The sequence below is a fragment of the Cephus cinctus genome, unplaced genomic scaffold (genome assembly GCF_000341935.2).
Source record: "Cephus cinctus unplaced genomic scaffold, Ccin1 Ccin1_scaffold0680, whole genome shotgun sequence".
Lineage (NCBI taxonomy): Eukaryota > Metazoa > Arthropoda > Insecta > Hymenoptera > Cephidae > Cephus > Cephus cinctus.
The window spans coordinates 65486-85659 of record NW_014333305.1 but is presented as its reverse complement, the minus strand read 5'-3'; the positions used below and the strand labels follow the sequence as shown (position 1 = coordinate 85659).

At 38.9% G+C, this 20174-nt stretch overlaps 5 protein-coding genes across 23 annotated transcripts in view; 2 read left to right on the top strand and 3 right to left on the bottom strand.

Annotated features, from left to right (window-relative positions):
- The first annotated feature begins 966 nt into the window (after positions 1 to 966).
- Positions 967 to 8448, top strand: LOC107269609 (nuclear pore complex protein Nup214). 3 transcript variants are annotated; one of them, XM_015743677.2, is made up of 6 exons: positions 967 to 2838; positions 3143 to 3433; positions 3610 to 6619; positions 6725 to 7948; positions 8026 to 8191; positions 8277 to 8448. In XM_015743677.2, the coding sequence occupies exons 1-6, from the start codon at positions 2806 to 2808 to the stop codon at positions 8302 to 8304; spliced, it is 4752 nt and encodes a 1583-aa protein (XP_015599163.1). In that variant the 5' UTR covers positions 967 to 2805; the 3' UTR covers positions 8305 to 8448. The 3 variants fall into 3 exon arrangements, with proteins under 3 accessions (XP_015599163.1, XP_024942691.1, XP_015599162.1); XM_025086923.1 differs by having other exon boundaries at positions 6713 to 7948; XM_015743676.2 differs by having other exon boundaries at positions 968 to 2838; positions 3610 to 7948.
- Positions 8431 to 12612, bottom strand: LOC107269610 (integrator complex subunit 4). Of its 2 annotated transcripts, none has more exons than XM_025086924.1 (8): positions 12474 to 12612; positions 11885 to 12076; positions 11220 to 11647; positions 10820 to 11146; positions 10484 to 10748; positions 9962 to 10424; positions 9392 to 9881; positions 8431 to 9306 (listed from the first exon to the last, which is right to left on the bottom strand). In XM_025086924.1, the coding sequence occupies exons 2-8, from the start codon at positions 11933 to 11935 to the stop codon at positions 8568 to 8570; spliced, it is 2763 nt and encodes a 920-aa protein (XP_024942692.1). In that variant the 5' UTR covers positions 11936 to 12076; positions 12474 to 12612; the 3' UTR covers positions 8431 to 8567. The 2 variants fall into 2 exon arrangements, with proteins under 2 accessions (XP_024942692.1, XP_015599164.1); XM_015743678.2 differs by lacking the exon at positions 12474 to 12612 and adding an exon at positions 12384 to 12468.
- Positions 12562 to 14645, top strand: LOC107269619 (glyoxylate reductase/hydroxypyruvate reductase). Its single transcript, XM_015743696.2, has 6 exons — positions 12562 to 12702; positions 12774 to 12901; positions 13222 to 13411; positions 13746 to 13909; positions 14054 to 14344; positions 14414 to 14645. The coding sequence occupies exons 1-6, from the start codon at positions 12632 to 12634 to the stop codon at positions 14527 to 14529; spliced, it is 960 nt and encodes a 319-aa protein (XP_015599182.1). The 5' UTR covers positions 12562 to 12631; the 3' UTR covers positions 14530 to 14645.
- On the bottom strand, positions 14576 to 16031 carry LOC107269625 (ragulator complex protein LAMTOR3-A). 2 transcript variants are annotated; one of them, XM_015743707.2, is made up of 4 exons: positions 15865 to 16031; positions 15685 to 15779; positions 15242 to 15469; positions 14576 to 15096 (listed from the first exon to the last, which is right to left on the bottom strand). In XM_015743707.2, the coding sequence occupies exons 2-4, from the start codon at positions 15691 to 15693 to the stop codon at positions 14959 to 14961; spliced, it is 375 nt and encodes a 124-aa protein (XP_015599193.1). In that variant the 5' UTR covers positions 15694 to 15779; positions 15865 to 16031; the 3' UTR covers positions 14576 to 14958. The 2 variants fall into 2 exon arrangements, with proteins under 2 accessions (XP_015599193.1, XP_024942720.1); XM_025086952.1 differs by having other exon boundaries at positions 15685 to 16031.
- Positions 16032 to 16230: 199 nt separating this feature from the next.
- Positions 16231 to 20174, bottom strand: part of LOC107269608 — a 35152-nt gene continuing 31208 nt past the window's right edge. For 11 of the 15 annotated variants that reach the window (XM_025086915.1, XM_025086912.1, XM_025086916.1 and 8 more), the window contains one exon: positions 16231 to 20019. In XM_025086915.1, the coding sequence (XP_024942683.1) occupies positions 18785 to 20019 (1235 nt within the window). In that variant the 3' untranslated portion in view covers positions 16231 to 18784. The remainder of the gene's footprint in view (positions 20020 to 20174) is intronic. The other 4 variants (XM_025086914.1, XM_025086917.1, XM_015743666.2 and 1 more) reach the window with 2 other exon arrangements.

The following is a 20174-nucleotide window of genomic DNA, read 5'->3' as shown; positions in this document are numbered from 1 at the left end:
AAAGTTCACTCGTTCTCTCAGAGATGGCGCCACATATCATGCCCAGGAGGTGCTGCCCTCTTATCGGCGAAAATTTGAACTAATGCGAATACTTTAATAAGAATTTTACTTATTGAAATTTCGACGATGAGATTTTAAAATTGAATTCGGAATACTTTATCCGAGAAAGTTCACTCGTTCTCTCAGAGATGGCGCCACTTATCATGCCCAGGAGGTGCTGCCCTCTTATCGGCGAAAATTTGAACTAATGCGAATACTTTAATAAGAATTTTACTTATTGAAATTTCGACGATGAGATTTTAAAATTGAATTCGGAATACTTTATCCGAGAAAGTTCACTCGTTCTCTCAGAGATGGCGCCACTTATCATGCCCAGGAGGTGCTGCCCTCTTATCGGTTAAAATTCGAACTAATGGAATTTCTTTACTATGAATGCTTGATAATTTCAAAATTCAAGAATAGACTGAAGCCTATGTAACCGTATGCTTTTCAAGATAACAAATATTAAGGCAGGATGCACAGACTAAATAAGAATATCGGGTAACATAGGGCTAAGCAAATGACTAGGAGAATTCATTTTTTTAGAAGATTGTATTGATAAAGGAAAAGCGAAGTCAGAATGCGGATAATATGGCAGAGGTGGAATGGACATGATGATCGAGAAAATGGAGCATAGCAGGAAAGGGGTGTCGAAGCATAAGGCACGAGGAGGAGGAAAAGGATGTTGTTATGATGGAGGAAAGTAAGAGAGAGACAGAACTCACTCGTACTCTGGGACATTCGCATAGGGCAAAAGAATATCAACGTGTATATGTGTTTAAAGATAATTTATTGGACAAACGTAATAATGATACAGTATGTATAAACATACAACATACATACTGTATGTATGTACAAACATACATACAGACATACATAGTACATAGTATACAAAGTGCAAGAATGCATACAGACATACACATACAGCCCGCGAAAGATTTGTAATAACAGTACCATTAAAGATATATTACATATATCACTGCAATATAATATACGTGTGGTATGTTATATGCGCTGCCACTTTGGTTTCCCTTTTCCAAAGGACTTTTTAACAACTTAGTTTTTAAGGAGATATACCAGGAGGAGAGTGATGGAGACATAGAGAGGAATAGGAGATTCGGAAATTGAGTAGAAACGTTTGGTGACAGCAGTCAAGGTAGATGTTGTTGAAGGGAAAAAGAGGAAGATTGTTAAAAAGAAAGAGTGAAGAAGAGAGATGGTAAGGATTGAGGGAAAAAGGAGAGAAGAAAATGCGTAAACCGTGTGCACGGGAACGAGATTATTCGGGAGGAGCAACAAAAGGGAACACTCGAAAAAGTAAGAAAAGTAAGAAGGGTAAGGGACCCGACCAAAGGAATAAGACAAGCAAGACATACACAATGGAAAGTGAGAGGGAACAGAGTGAAACACAAAGACTTCATGGTTTGGATGTAGTGTGTAACCTCTTTACTTGGAATAAGGATAAATAATAATGGAGAAAACAGCTTTGTATCTTTTATTTAATTAACGTTTGTACATTATATTGTAATAGAACACTTATTGATTTCTACGTTATTAATTGTCTTTGTTATGTTTTAGAAAATATCAAGTATCCTGTTAAAGCACCTGTAAGCACAATGGAAAGTGAGGGGGGAATAGAGTAAAACGAGAAGGCAGAAAGGAAGATAGAAATAAAGAAGTCAAGAAGTGAAAAAGTAAGGAATAGAGTTACAAAAGTGTGGAAGAAATGAGGAAAGAGATAAATAAGAAAGTAAAGAATGTAAGATAAAGAAATAAGGAATTAAGGAAGAAATAAATATAGAAAAAGAAAAAGGTTGGCAATTTTTCGGAACTAAAAAAGATGCTCCCCGCGAAAATGCAATTAAGATATAAGGATATAACGTTATCAGGAAAGTTAAGGAAATAAAGAGAAACAAATAAAAATGAAAGAAATGAAGTAGAAGTTGAGGTAAAGAAATATGGGTGCAAATAGGAAATGAATAAGGAAAATAGGAAGCAAAGATTTCAATAGGTTGACAGAATCGAGGAGTTCAGTATGAGAGACTTGCTCTTGGAGGAATGAGAGCACAAAGCAAATGATAGCTTCGGGCCTGCGTAGGCGCTTATATGAATATAATCCCTACTTCACTGATACACCCGACGAACGCGCTCCCACTCTGATGAGAAATTTTTAGATTTGTACTTGCTCTACATGTTCCTGTCCGAATTTTTTTATTTGTATAAACTATCATACTTAGGGGAAGATGCATCTTTCGTCATATGTGCACGTTCCGATTCTTGAACGACATAGACAATTTTAAACCAAGGAAACAGGCGAGGTTGCTCTTACAGAATATTGACAGTGCCAAATTTCATAACGCGTCCCTATCTAGTGGTACAATGATTAAATTAGACGAATGTGATATGCTATAATTATGGTGCAAGGATTCAAAATAAAATGTATTACCGCTAGATGATAAATAGTGAGATAAGTTAGACAACAAAATACTGAATGTTTTGTGGATTAAAATTTTATCTCGCCACATCAAATTGTTAAAATCAACACCTGTTATTCAAATAAACAATTGAATTTGGTATAACTATTTTAATAATTTGGAATCTCACCATTATATTTGCCGCGTTTTCTCAGCCTATGCGGATCACATGTGTTACTTTACCGTGGTTAACGTAGTGTAACGTTGGTTTATTAAAGAATAATTATATTGATGTTTGTGCTATTTACCTTCGTTTTATACTGTGCACCGCATTTTACGTAATAATTAAACAATGAAGAATCCACCCGATCCCCAAGATATACAGGTATGTCTTATTTTATTATACTGTAAAGGTAATGTTTTGTTATGTTTATCTTAACTACCTTGGATACGTAATTTCAAATTTGTTTGAATAATACGTTTTGTAATAATGATAAAGTTCCTTAAATTATGTAGATTCAAATGTTAGTTTTACAAAGCTATAGATATATGAAATTTGCAAAATTCCTATAATCGAACGTAACCTCTTCAGTGTAAATGACTTGAAATACTGTTAATATTGAATTTACATTATTAATCTAACAGTATATCATTGCATTACTTACAAAAAAGTTTATATTTTTATTTAGGATTTTCAGTTCAAACAATCAGGTGTTGAACAGTTATGTGATGCCTTTACAACAATTCCCACATCATGTAGTCTTGTGGCTGCTGATGGGAAAAGAGGCTTACTCTATGTAGCTTGGAGCAATAAAATTACCATATTGAAACCTGGTATTGATGGCACTGAACGGAAATTGGAACATGCTTTTCCAAATACTATTTCCCGCATTACTCTCAACTGTGACTGTTCGTACTTGGCAGTTACGTTCTCTCAACCAGCAGCCTCAATATACAATGCAGCCTCTCTTGTAAAGAATGTAAGAATTTTTTCCTTTTATTTTGTTAGTTAAGTAGTCTTACTTTTGATTCAATATTTCTTAATTTCTTGAGGATCATTTTCATTTGATCTAGAATACATTTCAAAGAATATTACTTTGTTACATTATATTTTAGTTATTCCACAACTTATGTTATTCAAAACTTCATGTTTCAGCAACTAGAACTATTGCAAGAGATTCGATTATCTCCTTCGAATGAAAATGTCTTTGTCTTTGATATCCGATGGAATCCTTGCATACCAGGAATGCTCTGTACAATAACAAGTGACCACACAATTGGTAGTTTTCAAATAAAGGGCGATGGAAAGGGAGGTGTGGGTTTGTCAGGACTTGAAAGAATAGCTGGAGTCGAGGCACTCTGCGCAGCATGGAGTCCGAAGGGCAAACAGCTTGCAGTAGGTTGCAAGAATGGTAATATCGTGCAACTAAAGCCGGATTTAAAAATTGCCAGAACAATTCTGAGCCCGTCGCCAAGCATTGGAGAAATAATAGCAGTATTATGGATCAGTAATTACCAATTTTGTGCTGCATACCTAGACCCCAACGAACAAAGGATCAATGTACTAATAGTCGACGCACCGAAAGGTGCAGCCAGTGGAATTTTTACTTGCTATGACGACATAACTTATGGAATGCCAGAAGCCGAGGGTGCTGAAAGCACTCCCCGGTATTATTTCGAACACATACCGGAGTGGGATATCATCATAGCTGCCAGTAGTAGCAGCAGTGAAATAGCTATATTAGGAACTCATGATTCTGGAACCACCTGGGTGCAGTGGCAGTTGGTAGACAATGGTAGAGCTCAGCTACCCTTCATCAAGAGACGCGAAAGTTATCCAGTTGGTTTAGCTGTGGATAAATCCTCCACTGTGAAATTACCTTGGGGTACGGAGAGCACTCTACCTAATCCAGTACCAATGCTCCATATATTTGGCACATCCGGACAACTCTGCAGTTTTCATATGATAAACCTAAAACCCAATTGCCCTGCTATCTGTAAACCACCTACGGAAATAATCACTATCTCAGAGCAACCAAGACCTAGTATCGTACCTTCTGAGATGTCCTTCAGCTTAAACAGTGGCATCACTAGTACACCTTTGCCAAAGCAGACTGGAGGCAATCTAGAAAGACCAAAAGATGCACCGGTGTCAAATCTCTTTGGAAGTCTTCCCCAGGTTGAACTGAAACAACCAAAACCAATTGTTACTATACAGCAAACGAAACCAGTAAATGTTCCTACAGAAAGCATAGAACCTAAACCAAAACCTAATGAATTAAAAGCTACTCCTTTGAATGAGCCTGATGTTCAGGACACTACTGCTATCGATGAGAGTCTATGTCTTGATGCTTTTCGGGAAGAGAAGGAACATTTCGAGAAAGAATTGAAGACCAAACTGGAGCCACTTGTTCTTGAAACAATTACAGACGAAGAACGTAGAATTCTCAGTGAAAGAGTTGCGCTGATAGATGAGTTCTTTAGAGAACTTCAAGGAGCCACAAAAAGTCTAGCAAGTGATGTTGCCTGCTTGAAAGCTTTACTTTTGCAGTCGTTTGCCTGGGCGGAGGAAACAAAATCAAAAAATTCAACAAATATGAGTGATACCATCAGACATCGTGGTGAATCCAGCAAACTTGCTGAGCTACAACGAATGATGTATTACGTACAATCCCAACTGATCCAAGCAACCAAATTCCTGGACCTTGAATGGACTGAACAGGAATCTCACAAGAGGGAAAAAATGAAGATACCCAGCCTGGAGTTTATCTACCAAAGCTTAATGCGTCAGACACAAATAATTGCCAAAGAGAAAACAAAGATTGAAGTTCAGACCAAGAAGTGGAAGTCACTTACACGCGGAAGCAATGTTTCAGATTTAAATTCATCAATGTCTAATCTGAACCTATCTTTATCCACGAATGTTAATGGCGGTGCTATAGATTCGCGTTGTAAAGCAATAGCCAATAAGGCGTTTAACTTCACCGAAGAAAAGCAACGTAAATTAAGGAATCTTTTTAGAGAATCAACACCTAGAGTGATTAAGGCTGTTGATCCAACTCCTGCACAGGATAGGCTCAAGGCTATTTTGTCTTCATTGGCCAGGATGGCTCCAGTAACGACAGAGAGCAAACCCAAATCTAAAAGAACACCTAGCGTGGAACGAGTTACATTAGCACAACCTCCCATTCATGCACCTACAGAGGTTCCAGAAAATGCACTAACTTCATTAAACAATATAGTTGCCAGGATCAGTTCGTCCATGGGCTCTCCAGGCTTACCTGCACAGGATCCTTATGACTTAACTAAGTCCTTGCCTAAAGTATCAACATCAGTATTGTCCACATCGAATACTGCGGCTTTTGCAACCCCCATAGGGAAGTCACAAAATGCACCATTACACTTTACGGCAAAGGATAACTTGCCAAAGGCTAAGGATCCTGTTGATGTATCTTTTATGGATGCACTGTCATTCAACAGTACTTCTCTGAAAGAACCTGTAGTGACTACTCCGCCCCATGCATCGCAATCAAGCAGAACCCCGGTATCATCTAAACCACAGACTACAGGATTTCCTTTATTCACTGTTTCTTCAAAGACGAAACCTGAATCTACCAAGGAACCAGTTGCTTCAGCCTCCGAAGGAGTTTTTCTTAAGAGTAACATGTCTACTCCAGTGTCCAGTAAGAATACCAGCTCGCTTAGTACACTAGCCAATGTTACAAGTAATGCACCAGCCACAACTGGAGCTTTCACGACAATGAATACACTTCTTTTCCCTGGAACGAGCGCACCAGATGTATCTGCCTTTGGCGCAACTATTCCTAGTTCAGTAATACTTTCTAAATCTTCAACATTTGTTACAACTAATACGACACCTACAATTGGTCCTACTCTCACGACAACATCATCTACACTTGCTTTCACTGCTGCTTCTCCTGGTCTAGGAACCTCCGTGTTCAGTGGAAACACCAGCAGTAGTACACCCGCAGCATCCATATTCAGCGGAGGAGCTTCAAGTAAACTTCCGTTTAGTAAAGGAACAGCGAGTCCAGGAGTAGCTTCTGTCTTTGCTGGAGTTCTTGGCAATGCGGGAAGCCCTACTTCAAAGACGTCGGTAATCACTAGTGCTGGTGCTGCACCGATAGCGCCTGCCTTTGGAAAAGGTACTATAAGCACTCCAACATTACCTGCCTTTTCTGCTACCGCAGCTGGCCCTTCCCTTTCTTCTATGTCAATAAGTGATACATCGCCAGCAGTGTCATCCACAGGAACATCTGGATTCTTTACAACGCCCATTTTTGGTAAAGATGCTACGTCTCCCACTGCTGCTCCAAACACATCACTATTCGGTGGGGCTACTTCAATGACAGAATCATCACCTGGAAGTGGAAATCTTTTCAATAAAACGGTATCGACTCCAGCATCGACTACGGGAACAAATGTATTTGGCGGTACACCAAGTGCTTCCTCACCTACGTCCATCTTCAGTAAACCAGCATCTCCTTCGTCTCAGTCTACCGGAACTGTATTTGGAGGTTCTGCTGTGTCGACCTCTACTACAGCCGCTGGGGCGAATATCTTCGGCGGAACAGCTAGTGCAACCCCAACATCGTCAACCGGGACAAATATTTTTGGAAGCACAGCTCCTGTATCCACAGCAACGAATATATTTGGAGGTGGCACTGCGTCATCTACAAGCACAAATGTATTTGGCAAAGCACCAGCCACAACGTCTACAGGAAATATATTCGGCGGTTCAATAGTTCCAACTTCGACCCCATCCGCAGGAACAATAGTTTTCGGTAGTCCACCGGCTCTGGCTGCAACATCATCTGCAGCGACTAATGTATTTGGCAATGCACCTGCTCTTGCTGTATCACAACCCTCAGGAATATTCGGCGGTACGGCATCGACCCAGGCTTCATCGTCTGGAACAAACATGTTTGGAGGTGCTGCAACTTCTTCTCTACCATCTTCAGGCACAAATTTATTCGGAGGAGTTCTATCCTCGCCACCTGTGTGCTCTACTGGAACAAATGCATTTGGTGGTGCTGCAACTACCTCCTCACCAGGTTCCATCTTCAACAAAGCTGCTGCACCTGCTGCATCGGCGTCCTTTGGCGTATCTCCACAAGCGGCCTCGAATACTTCAATCTTCAGTCAAGTTTCCCCAGCCTCCTCCACCACCTCGATGTTCGGTGGTGCGTCCAGCAATGCAGCATCCGGCATAACTTTTGGAGAAAAATTACCCACAAGCATGCCAACGTTTGGAAGTTTCGATGCGAATCAACCGAAGCCTACGGGTTCCATATTCGGAGGTTCTGGACAATCATCACCGGGAATGCCAGTAGGATCGTCAATGGGCGCCCAAGCCCCTGCTGCAGCATTTGGTCAAGCACCAGCCTTTGGATCTAAACCGATTTTTGGAATGTCTTCTCCCGTAGGAGGAAGTACCTTTGGTACGACAACATTTGGAGCTCCAGCATCTACAGGTCTTAAATATATTTTTACTATATATTTTGCTGCTTAAAGAAGAGAGTATTTTAATCTACCAATCTATTTCATTCAGGATTCGGTAACACATTGGGAGCAAGTCCTATGCCAGCACCATTTGGAAGTTCTACGGATAATAATACCTTTGGATCACTCAGTGCCATGACCAACAAGACTTCTCTGACCTTTGATAGTTTAGCCCGAAAAGCACCTGAAGAAAAACAAAATTTATCATTTCAAGGGTGAGTAATAAAATGACAACTTTATATTATCCAAATTCAAACGTAAAATCTTGTCTCTAAAATTTACTGTGTGTAATCTTTGCAGAGGAAGTTCCTTCCAAAGTTGGCGATAATTATTGGATCTCAAAATCGTCATTTCTGTCAAGACTGTTTCGCTATTGAATGACTATCGGATAAAAGTTTTGTCAGTCAAAACTCAAGATTTTCTATCCTTTTTAATGTGTTAAATAAAGTCCATAAATGTGGTATGAATTTTATTTCAAGTAGTTTATAATCAAATCTCTAAATAATTATATCTTAATAATATTGCTTTATGAGTAAAATATGTTTTCAACGATATCCTACAAAATCGTATACACAATATACACATCATCATTTAAATACCCCTTTTGATCGCTTTGGGAGCAATGGATACTTTGGTTGGTTTACACAAGTCAATCACACATGGATCGTCCAAAGAAGCGTGGTTACAAACCGACGAAGATGGTACTAGCAACGCCAATGAAATTTCAACATTACATGCTTCCATCCATACTTGATGAGACAGCAGTACAGTCGTCCTTAACCTATAATCATTCTCTTCTGATCCTTGTAATTTCAAATCAGATTTCCGAGGCAATAGCAGCTGCACTTGCTGATCAGGATGTCTAAGTTTAACACGTAGTGTGCTAGGATCGCGTAGATTTAAAATCTTGGCCGTTAGAGGGATACCCAGAAGAAGGCCGCCAGTGAACTTGAGGGCAGCATCCGCATCGCCTCTAGGTTCCTCGATAAGAGCCCGACAGAGTCTCGTAGATGCTGATGGTCGTGGAAGTTTCTCTTCACCTTGCAACGGTAGCGTCAGTAGTAACGGTAGCAGAAGACGTGTCAAGGTCCCTGGCTTAGCTTCCGCCAGAGAAGGAAGCTGAAGAGCCAATGCTTTTGAGAACGGTGGTAATTTACTGGAGTCCTGAGGAAGAGCATCGGCCTCGGATAAGAAGTGCCGTGCGAGAGGAAGGGCACTTCCTGTTGCACTTCTGGTGACTCTGATTAATTCTAAGGCCAAAGCCTTGAGCCATACGTCATTCGCCAGAATCATCTCAGTCTCCCCTAATCCGCTGAATAATCTTTGCAATCTGAATAAATTATATTTTTAACATCCATATATGAATCAATTATTGAGTTAAGTGATAATTGAAATTTATGTTAAATCTTTCTTACTTTTGTGTATGCTCAAGAAGAGCGGAGACGTTATTGGCCGAATTCGAATCAGAATCAGGCGAAGCTGCACTCGAAGCAGAGATTGACAATTCCTTAACGACAGATTTAAGTAGAAGAAGACACCGTATATATAAAGCTGTAAAACGAGCTGCTCCTTCCATCGTTGAATCCATCTCAGCCAGTCGATCCAAATCCATTGCGGCAGCTTCCAAAAGCTGTGTATGGACCCTTCCACCAGGTCTTGCACCCTCCACACCACATACCATCCTTTCCAGGAACTCTCGACCACGTATGTCTCTAGTCTTCTCATCTTCTACAGGTTTATTGCCAAGATTTGGACCATGTGTCAAAGTAGGTTTCAATCGTGGTACCAAATGAGGCATAGTATCCCTTAGGTAATGGTAATGCTTAGCCGCATGCTCTGTAAATAGTGCATGCATGCTGGGACAGTGTAAGGCAGCATTGAATAACAATACCAAAACACTTGCATCTGTTACAATCAATTAAAGAAATTAAATAATTTTGATATTTCACACTACTATTTTTTCTAATAAAACAATAAAAGGATACACGAAGGTTCGTCGACGTCTGGTTCGGGCATATCGAAAAATGGATGTCGTCCCAGCAGTTGTGGTACCAAAGGTAATGTTAGGTACGGATGGGAAGCTCCCAAAGCAGCTAAACAGCTCCTAATACTTTCTTTATCTTGTGGATAACGGGTTAGATTGTCAAGAAGACGATTAACACACATATGAAGACAATTGCGAGTGGCTAAGCGACTCGCTGCTAACGTGGCATGTAAACCCTCTCTAACTTCACCAGAGAAATCTTCCAGTGCTCCTAAAATAGTTTCTAGCTGATCCTCCCGGAGTGTAACACTGGCCGATATTTTTCTTAGAGATTCAATTGCCCTTATTCTGACGTCTTGAATCTCATCGTTAAACATATCCACCATGAAATCCAAAGATATGCGGGCTATGGCAGGTTGTTCTAATGAGAGAGTACACAGTGCTTCCACTGCTGCCGTACGGACCTGAGGATAATTATAAATTAAAGAATCCATGAGATTAATCATAATTAAGTTTATTATACCTCGAGAAATTCATCCTCCAGTCCATGAATAAATGCTCCACAGGATGCGCTTCTTTCCTCAACTTCCGATCCTTCGTCTTCGACTCTTTTCTGCTTTTTATCCAGTGCCTGTTCTATGTATCGACGCGAGACTCCTTTCATTGTACCCAGCAAGGACATGGCGGCTGCCCTGACACGTGGTGATAAGTCTCCCATCAGAGCACATATACGAGAAAAGGCACAGTCGACCATTCGTTGCTCTTCACCATCGCCACCAGGAAGTAAACTGTGGAATATGAATATGATTCATTTTTTTCTTCTAGTTGTTACCTAGCAGTTAGTTGAAATTAATCATACTTGTCTGGATACTCTTTTCCAAGTAACCAAATTATTTTAAGGACAGCTGGGCGTACAATCTCGTAGTCATCACGTAGAGCTTCACAAGCCTCCGAGAAGAAGCTTGCTGGAAGCCTGCAGCCTCGAAGAGAGTGAAGCTCTGCCATTGTTTCGAAGGCCTGTGCTCGCACTCTTGGATCCTGAGAATGAGAATAGTTGCCTACAAGAGCAAGCATCTCTTCTGCTGCGTTCACTGATAAATAACGTCCTATTATCATGAGACATCGCGTCTGAACACCGTGCCAGGTATCTGGTAAATGTTCTCGTGCAGTTTGTAACACAATAGATCTGTGAAAATAAAAATGGTATTTTGTATTCTATACTTTTGCTATTTTATAAAGCTATTTGTTTTATATAGTACCTATGGTAATCTCCCAATTTCAAAAGTGTAGCAAGACCTTGACTTTTAACTCTGTGAGATTCCTCTGTTTTTAAAAAGGTAGCAGTTTCATTGACAATATGTGCCTTTTCCGCACTGTCAGTAGTCACTTCTCCTAACTCTGCAAATATCCAGAGGATCTTTGCACGTACTGCAGCCTCTGATTCTACAGCATATCTTTCGGCTAGCTTCTTCACTGCCAATGGAACGTCTTCAGATGGAATATATGAAACAGTGTCTGATATGCGAACTAGTAATTGCAATGCATCGTTACCACCTTTACATTTTTCTAATAATTCTATATATGCCAATGAGGAACTGCCTTCCGTACCCACACCATTCTTACTACCTCCAGTGGAGGAAAGTCTTAATGTTCGCAAACGTTTTGCTGGTGGTTCGCTAGTAATTACCTATAAGTTAAATTAATCCCATGTATATATTTATTTAGTAACGTCTTAACACATTTATGAATATTAATAAGAAACAATGAACCGCATGATCTATGCATACAACCGGGTACAGTACATGCATACAACCGGGTACAACAATATAATTCACACATATATACATATATCTAAAAAAACCTAACCTATACGAACGGATTCATTTAATATAAATAATTCAGCTTTAATTAAATATTAACATACCTGACTTTGAGTAAATTCTGCTAAAACACGTTTTTTCATTAAAGCAGCCATTTCTTTGAAATTGTTAATATGTCAAGCACATTATTCCACAATGTTTTAAAGCATAAAACAATCAGGCAACTACCATTCGGTTTACGGTGTAACATGTGTATGCATACATATATGTATAATATAAATGTGGATTGTCAGAATCTATAAAAATAAGAATTACAATTAAACCACCAAATCCGCTACATTAAAAATATTTTCAAGCACGTAATTCCATAACGAAAAACATCATGCGGATATCCCGTTTGGATCATCTTACAAATATTTGTGTATGAGGTTAATTGATATCAACAGATACCAAAAAAATAAAAATTAGAATCAATCCAAATATTCTCAAATATTCATAGTCCCTACGATAAACATTTATACTCGAACAGATTATATCTTTCAATTGAGAAAAAAAAATACCAATCTATACTATGATATGTCCTTAGATAGGAATAGTTATTACAATTATATAATAGGTATCAAGTGTTATTAAATTAAATTCCCGTATTTTCAGACTGATAAAACTTCCTCCTGTCTAATTGCGGTTTCCTACTTTTGATATCAGTATGCCCAATAATATGGCAGAGAATTAAAGCCATCGCCGTCATTATATAATGAGAGAATCATTCGTGACTTCAAGTAGTTGGCAGAAAATCTATCAGTAAGTCGAATCGCAGTTGAATTGATTAATACTTGTTTGAAAAAGAAAAAATGGGAAAGCCACGAGTCTTGGTAACAAGTAGCGACACACCGCAGGCTGGAATAGATTTACTGCTCACGAAGTAAGTAGCCGACGAAAGTTAATTAATTAAAATAAAATATAAAATATTAATGCCGAGTAAAATATTTACAGATGTGAAGTGACTGTCATTCAAAAGGTTATAAGCAATAACGATGATGTTCGCCAAGCCGTTCCTGGACACGATGCAATTTTTCTTAGTGGTCATACTAATATTAATACCGCATTTCTTGATATTGCTGGTAATATACATTATACGTAATAATATATCTATCAATAATTTATCGTTAGGATATGACTAGTGTATCATTGATTTACAATATTGGAATATTATTGGCCAAAATAATTGTGTAACTTCATTAATTCTAGAACATAGAGAATTCAATTGTGTTTGATTTCCTCTTGGGTGTATCAATTCTAATATATCTAATCAAATTCTAATAGACATATTAAAAATATTTGAGCTTATTAGAACAACATATCATTTTATCTTTCAGGCATTGATTAGTGTTTTAAGACTTTGATAAAAATTTATTTATTGCATTATTTATATCTATTATAGGACCAAACTTGAAAGTGGTATCTACTATGTCTGCTGGATACGATCACCTTGACGTACCAGAAATTAAACGAAGAGGTATTAAAGTTGGTCACACACCAGAAGTATTGAGCGCTGCAGTTGCTGAAATCGCTGTAATGTTAACGTTAAATGCTTCAAGAAGAGCGCACGAAGGACGACTTCTTTTGGAACAGTAAGGCATGGTTTCCTATGAAATATTGCATAGACAGCAGCAAAGAGAAATTAATAAAGAGAATCAGAGACTTACGTTAAGCTGTATCCGATGATCATTAGAAAAAAAAACACTCAAGAGCAACAGAGCATCCGGTAGCGATGACGGTACTGACAAGACTGAGCACAGCGTTGCAACGTTATTCTTATGTACGACATTGAACCCCCCTAACTCTCGGCCAACAACCCACGGGTTCAGGTCGAATAGTATTATAGTTTGGAATTATATCTGAATAATTACTCTTGCAATTACTTTTTTTAGTGTTGTTCTATTTTTTTCTATCTTGCTAATACAGAGGTGCTACTGAAAGAAGACCCCAGTGGCTACTTGGTCGTGATTTACGCGGTTCAACTGTTGGTATTGTTGGCCTGGGTAAAATCGGCCTCCAGATCGCCAACCGATTAAAATGTTTCGAAGTGGGCCGCTTCGTTTACACTGGACATTCAAGAAAGAAATCTGGTGAGATTATAACTAATACATTGATTAGAAATTAGTTGGAAATAATTGTTGAATTCTGTAGTATACAAATAATTTATTCTTATCAATTTATGATTTTGCCTATGTTAATCGGGTGGGATTATTTTTCTTTTTATGCAAACCTAGGAGATGAGATTGGCGCAGTATTCTTATCCTTGGATGATCTCCTGGAACAGAGTGACTTTGTCATTGTTGCCACGCCGTTGACTAATGAGACGCGTGGACTCTTTAATGATGCTGTTTTTGCAAAAATGAAACAGACTGCTGTTTTTGTAAACATTGGTAGAGGAGCAGTGGTGAAGACTGATGCTCTTGTTAGGGCTCTTCGCAATAAAACTATTTTTGCTGCTGGACTCGACGTGACGGATCCGGAACCACTGCCACCTGATCATGAACTTCTTAAGCTGCCGAACGCTGGTTTGTTTATTTAAAAGTAAAATTGGTAAAACAAGTGTTCATAACATGAAGTTTATTTTTGTTTTGCAGTTGTGATCCCACACTTGGGTAGTGCAACAGTGAAGACACGGAACGATATGGCAATTGTAGCCGCTCAAAATATATTGAATGGTCTAGAAGGAAAGCCACTCGTTTATGAATTGTAAACGGCATTTGTGTGATTTATAAAAGCTCTATGAAAAAACTGTCAAATAAGATGTAATATCTCGTATAAATTTATTACTATATTTTTTAAACGATATACACAGCAATAGCTTGATAAGTGTAGACAATAATTTTTTTTCACATAAAATTTACATAATTCATATAAATGATTGCAGTTAAAAATTTGGTTGAGCTGTTTGGCAATGGTAGTGGGAAATAGTTATATGTATGGGTGAGAATTTTAGGGCTAGATAATATTCTTTGAACTACACAGCTCAGCTAAATTTTAACTGCGATGCTGTTGATTCCATTCGCATGATTCATAATGCGACTGCTTATATTGATTTGCACAATCCTCAGCTATAAATTTCATTGGTTTGTAGGCCTCGTTGCATTCTTGTTTATCACCCATAATGTACAACAGGCAACCATCAAGCTTCCACTACTGCATTTTTTAAACTACTAAGAATTGGATCAATTTTGTTTTCCAATGAAAGAATATGTCCAGTATTACAATTATGGGAGGCAATAAAACTGACCACCAATGGTAACTTATTCATTTGGACTACCTACAATAAGTTCACCAAATAAATAAACTATCACAATGTAACACATTTTCATATAAATTAAAAATATAACTTGCTATATCCTTTCTGCAAACTTAATAAAATAATTATAAATATTTAATTAAATTGTATCTAAACAATATTTTACCTGATAACTGCTGTACATGCATATGAGAGCTTTATTCTTCCCAAGACCAAGTTTACTGCCTTGATCTGTAGCCATACCAAAAGTTGATAAAAAACTTGCACGTGTAGCTAACTCTGGTGCTTTTTCATTTACTACAGAAATAACAGGTACACCATCACGATCAGTGATCAGTATACTGTGTAAACCCTCGACACTGTTTAAGAGTTTGACCAAAAACTTCTTCAATTCCTAAAAACATCATAAAAAGTCTTTTAAACCAATTATACATATATTACTTGTTTCCTCATAGAAGTTCGTAGTAGACTTATTTGTAAAATTCTGTTGCCAAGTGTCAGTACGAAAATTTAATCATAACAAAAATAGTAAACTTAACCTCAATTTCGATTCAGCCAATTTCCATCTTATTACTTAAATAACAAAGTTTAATAGTATTAGAAACTTACCGATGACATGCTTCTAAGTTGCAATCTCACCACAGTATTTTGATAATTCAAATTACTTTGATAATATATTACTGAGTAAGCAAAATATTGTTTTCCTATCAACAAGAAGACTGATACTTTGACACGTCCAGCAAACTTTTTAAAAGGTGTTGAACGTTGAAAAAAGTGTAATAAACTCACTGGGACTTCAAAAAAGATGTATGGTTCTTATTTTATAGATATGTAACGAATTCTTTAGAACAATTAAATAAAGACCACCACGAGCGATTCCGTACTGCCGCACAATCGCCTGTCAAAGCTTGCGCACACTGCTTGTGCAGCACTGGCGTGACCTGCAATCAGCAAGGTAAACGACAGATTGATATTTCCATTTTTAATACGCCATATCGTCAACAATAAGTAGAGAATAAACATTTACGTTAATAAAAAAAACATTAGCTACCGAAACACAAAAGTTACATTTCAAACTGACACGTTTTTTCCCCACGGTTACAAATTTCAAGATTTTAATATAAATCGTGAAAGGTACAAATAATGCATTTGTAATAAAATTAACATTTTATTTGAAAAATTGAGACATACACAGATGCGAAAACAATGGTAGCACATGATAGCACCGATAAATATTGGTTAAAATGATAATTTCGCATAACGCTCGTCATATTGGACGTCGCATAATTAAAAACGTTTGCTCTTCAATCTTTCCTTCATTAGTATTAATTATTGAAAATCCCTCGATATACGCGCGGATCATACCGCAATTAACTTTTTTCTTTGATTTCTATTTCGTACCAATATCCATATACATGTAACTCATTTCTAAAATAAATACGCATTCTGGCCACGTCGATTATTTCCGAACAAAATAAATATTTTAAATACAACGCAAAGTTTATTTCCATCAAAAATATCACCGAATCAAATACGCAACAGTTATTGACAAACTTTCGATCGTAAGATATCTGCAGAAATAGGAGAGTTTAGTAATTAAAATATGACAGGTATAACAGGAGTGAGATAAATGACAGATAGAATTCGAAGGTAAAGTGAATCGCATAGAAATATTCTTGAACTCGATTCCCATGAAACGTACGAATTGACGCGACGGCTATTCGAAGTGGCGCCATTTTTAAAATCAATTACGACTTTCGCCGTGCAGAGCGCGACGAACAACACGAATTAATTTATCCTGCGATAATACAATACAACGCTAGAATATTTAAATACATAATCAATACGTCCAACGTGTTATTTTCTTTTTGTCTTGTCTCTTCTTCTTCTCATAGATAGGATAAAGGAACTATGAAGAATTCAACAGTGTCAATCTATAGAAAGTCAGACTGATGACGCGTCACGACGGATCGTTAGCTCAAGATCATATTTCTTTTACTTCGACAAATCATCGATTTCGAATTATCGAATCTAAATATAATGCCTTTGGCAAGAATAATTCAGACATAACGTCGTCATACCGGCCGTGGATCGTGGACTCGTAAGTTGCGACAATCTTATACAAATGAGAATAAAATTCAAATACAATAATTATCAGAGTATTAACACAGGCAAGCAACCGTAACCACTATACACACATATAACAACATAAAAAATGTATTCGTACAGTCTATAAAAAAGTCGAAATTTTAATGTCGTTACACGATACACTTTTTACGAGCTCCACGATCCCGCCATTATTCAAATCAACCAATCGCAAATACGTATATCTCGAGAGTAGATAAATATCGCAACAAGTAAACCAATAGATAAACTCTATTCGTAGCAATATACAATATATACCTATAACTGAATCTTATATATACCTACACTGTATATGCTTTATTCAGGCTATTTCCAATGTTATATATATATTTACCATATAAGAATAACCGTTACTCTCGTTAGATCGTCGTAAAACCATCGTTTCTCTTTCTTTCTCTTTTTCTTCTTTAACCGTCATGACGATTTTCTGCCAAAACATCGGCGAGCCCCTCGTGTATTTTTTTTGCACTGTTTCGCAATTATTGGCACTAATAATTTCCCGTGTTTGTGTATCCCGTTATCTCTCGTATCTATCCAGCGACACTGTGTATTACTTATATTATACTATATACTCGGAAGAGGAAAAGGGAAGGGTGGGAGCGTGGGAACAAAAACAGACGCTAGAGGGGAAAGGGGTTATAATGGTTAAGGGCTGTAGTTTAACAATTCATTATCTATTTCTTTGAACGACTAGTTGGGTTGGTCCTACGCGTTTATTAATCCGATGTTGTAGTAGCAATTTTTGGTTGGTAAATGCTAACGATCAAGATACGAGGACTACCCAGAAGAACGGGAATGGAATGGCGTCAAAGAGAAAAATATTTCCACTGATAAATAATTCGTGGAACTTTTTCATCTTCTTTCATATATATTTTTTGATCTTTACTCTCTCATACTTATTTTTTTGGCATGTCTCGATCGGTACCATTTGTTGGAAATTAACGTTTCTCAAGTCTTTGGCACAGTGTCCCCAACACCGGAGGTCGAGTTTTCCTTCCATACTTATTTTAACGGACGATTCCTCGAGAGTCACGAAGTAGAGTACGCGAAGTGCGAAGTATAAAATTGAGATTTGAAAACAAAAAATATTAACGAATCACGCGATGACGTTCGTAAAGGTATTTTTAATCCAATATGACGTCACCAAACGCACAGTCTTCGAGCGATAAACGAGAAGTACAAGAGGATTTGATTCGTGAGCAAAGACTTTCATCGTAAGAAATTCGATCGAATTTATCTTTTGTTCCGCATTAATTCTTATTAATAAAGGAAACAAGTACCGCGTACCGAAAGTTGATTTTAAATTTAGACGGCATAAAAATACCGCATAACCTCACAACGTACTCGGACAGTGACGATTTATAATGGTTATCTAAAATATGTACTATAACCTACGTTCGCGCGAACCTGACAAGCAGATGAAAAATACTAAGTAAAAATATCAAATTAAAATCCAATCTAAAAAATCCAGTCGCCCAATGAATCCAATTGACGGAACAAAAGCAAAGACGATCTGCTCCCAAAAGACATATAAATATCTATAATATAATCGTCCTAACAAGGTTTATTCCTGTTCTATGCTAATATCGACCGTCCTGACCCTCGAGGAGTCCGTAGGTAGGAGCTGAAGTCGTTCCGGCTCGGCGTCCAGCATTATGATACACATGAAGCTCTTCCCCGACGCCTGATCCCTGGGGTAGATGGTGACCGGTGCAAATTTGTCCACGGAGCCGTCGACGTATGAGCAAAGTTTCTTGTAGACCTGAGGGAAGTGTCTCCGAAGCGAGACACCGCGTAGACGTAGCTGTCGCTGTATATTCGTGAAGCTGATCTCCCGGGCGCGCTGAGGTGTGTTCTGTCCATTGCTACCAGGAAAAGAGGTGAGAACAAGAGTTTCCGGTGAGTCCATCTCGCGGGTGATATTGCAGGGTGAACTGGCAGTCTGTCTAGATGGTACGTTAACGTTGACAGTGGCTCCAGTTTGCCTGGAGACGGCGTCCAAACGAAGCTTGGCACATCTGGAGACCAGCTGACGTTCCCACTTGACAGCCCCGCTGGTAGGAACCTCGCTGACGACGCAGACAGCAACGTAGAGGACGAGTCGCGTGTCAGGATTGTACGACTTGCAGAGCTTCATCACCTCGGCGAAGAGTTCAGCGCCCATTTCGCTGGGTAGCAAATCCGACCACCTGACGTAGGTCGGCTCGCCCAGATCGACGAAGCCATTCTCGATGAACTTCTCAGCGGCTTCCGGGCTGGAGAAGAAGCACTTGACAGCGCCACGTCCATGGGAGGCGTAACCCCGTCGTGCCAGGGCGGATACGTGCCCGAGAGTGCCCTGATCCTCCTTGGCCGAAGACAGGACCTCTCTGCAGAGTGCACCCGCCCTGGAGTAGAGGCAGGTCCTTCTGTGCCTCTGCCAATGCGCCCTTCGACATTCCCTGGAGCAATAAAGACACGTACAGTTGTGACAGCTCTTGTAGATCTTCTTGGCCTCGGCAGCGGTCGCTGAATTGGTGCACTTGTTGTTCCTGCAGCGTATGATCTTCTCGGCGGTGCCGTTCTCTTGGCTGTCGAAGGAGACTCTTCTGTGGCGAAGATTGGAAGCCTTGGCGACGGCCCGCGTCGGTATGGTGTCGCTGCCCTCGCTCTTCCGGCGCACCAGGAGTTCGCCGACGTAGTAGGAAGCCCTCTCCTCCTGGTTGTTCCCTTCGTGCTTAACGGACTCTGCGACAGACATCAGCCGGGTTCCCTCAGACTTGATGCAAGTTCCAGCTCCACTGGGTGTGTATTCGTGTGCTTCGGGACGCGGTAAGAGGGACTCGTGAATAACAATAATAATAATTGATAATGGTAGAGGAAGTAAATTAATTTAATAATAAAGAGGTTCGTACGCCGTTTCAGGATACCACGTCAATGAGTACAGGAGCGATGATGATGGTGATGATGACGGC

Coding starts and splice junctions, on each gene's coding strand:
- LOC107269609 (XM_015743676.2), top strand. CDS start 2,806: ATGAAGAATCCACCCGATCCCCAAGATATACAG. Junction 3,434..3,609: donor CAGCCTCTCTTGTAAAGAAT/GTAAGAATTTTT, acceptor TTCATGTTTCAG/CAACTAGAACTATTGCAAGA. Junction 7,949..8,025: donor TGGAGCTCCAGCATCTACAG/GTCTTAAATATA, acceptor TATTTCATTCAG/GATTCGGTAACACATTGGGA.
- LOC107269610 (XM_025086924.1), bottom strand. CDS start 11,935: ATGGCTGCTTTAATGAAAAAACGTGTTTTAGCAGAATTTACTCAAAGT. Junction 11,147..11,219: donor AAATTGGGAGATTACCATAG/GTACTATATAAA, acceptor TTATTTTCACAG/ATCTATTGTGTTACAAACTG. Junction 10,425..10,483: donor TGGAGGATGAATTTCTCGAG/GTATAATAAACT, acceptor AATTATCCTCAG/GTCCGTACGGCAGCAGTGGA.
- LOC107269619 (XM_015743696.2), top strand. CDS start 12,632: ATGGGAAAGCCACGAGTCTTGGTAACAAGTAGCGACACACCGCAGGCT. Junction 13,412..13,745: donor GGACGACTTCTTTTGGAACA/GTAAGGCATGGT, acceptor TTGCTAATACAG/AGGTGCTACTGAAAGAAGAC. Junction 13,910..14,053: donor ACATTCAAGAAAGAAATCTG/GTGAGATTATAA, acceptor ATGCAAACCTAG/GAGATGAGATTGGCGCAGTA.
- LOC107269625 (XM_025086952.1), bottom strand. Junction 15,097..15,241: donor GCATGTACAGCAGTTATCAG/GTAAAATATTGT, acceptor AACTTATTGTAG/GTAGTCCAAATGAATAAGTT.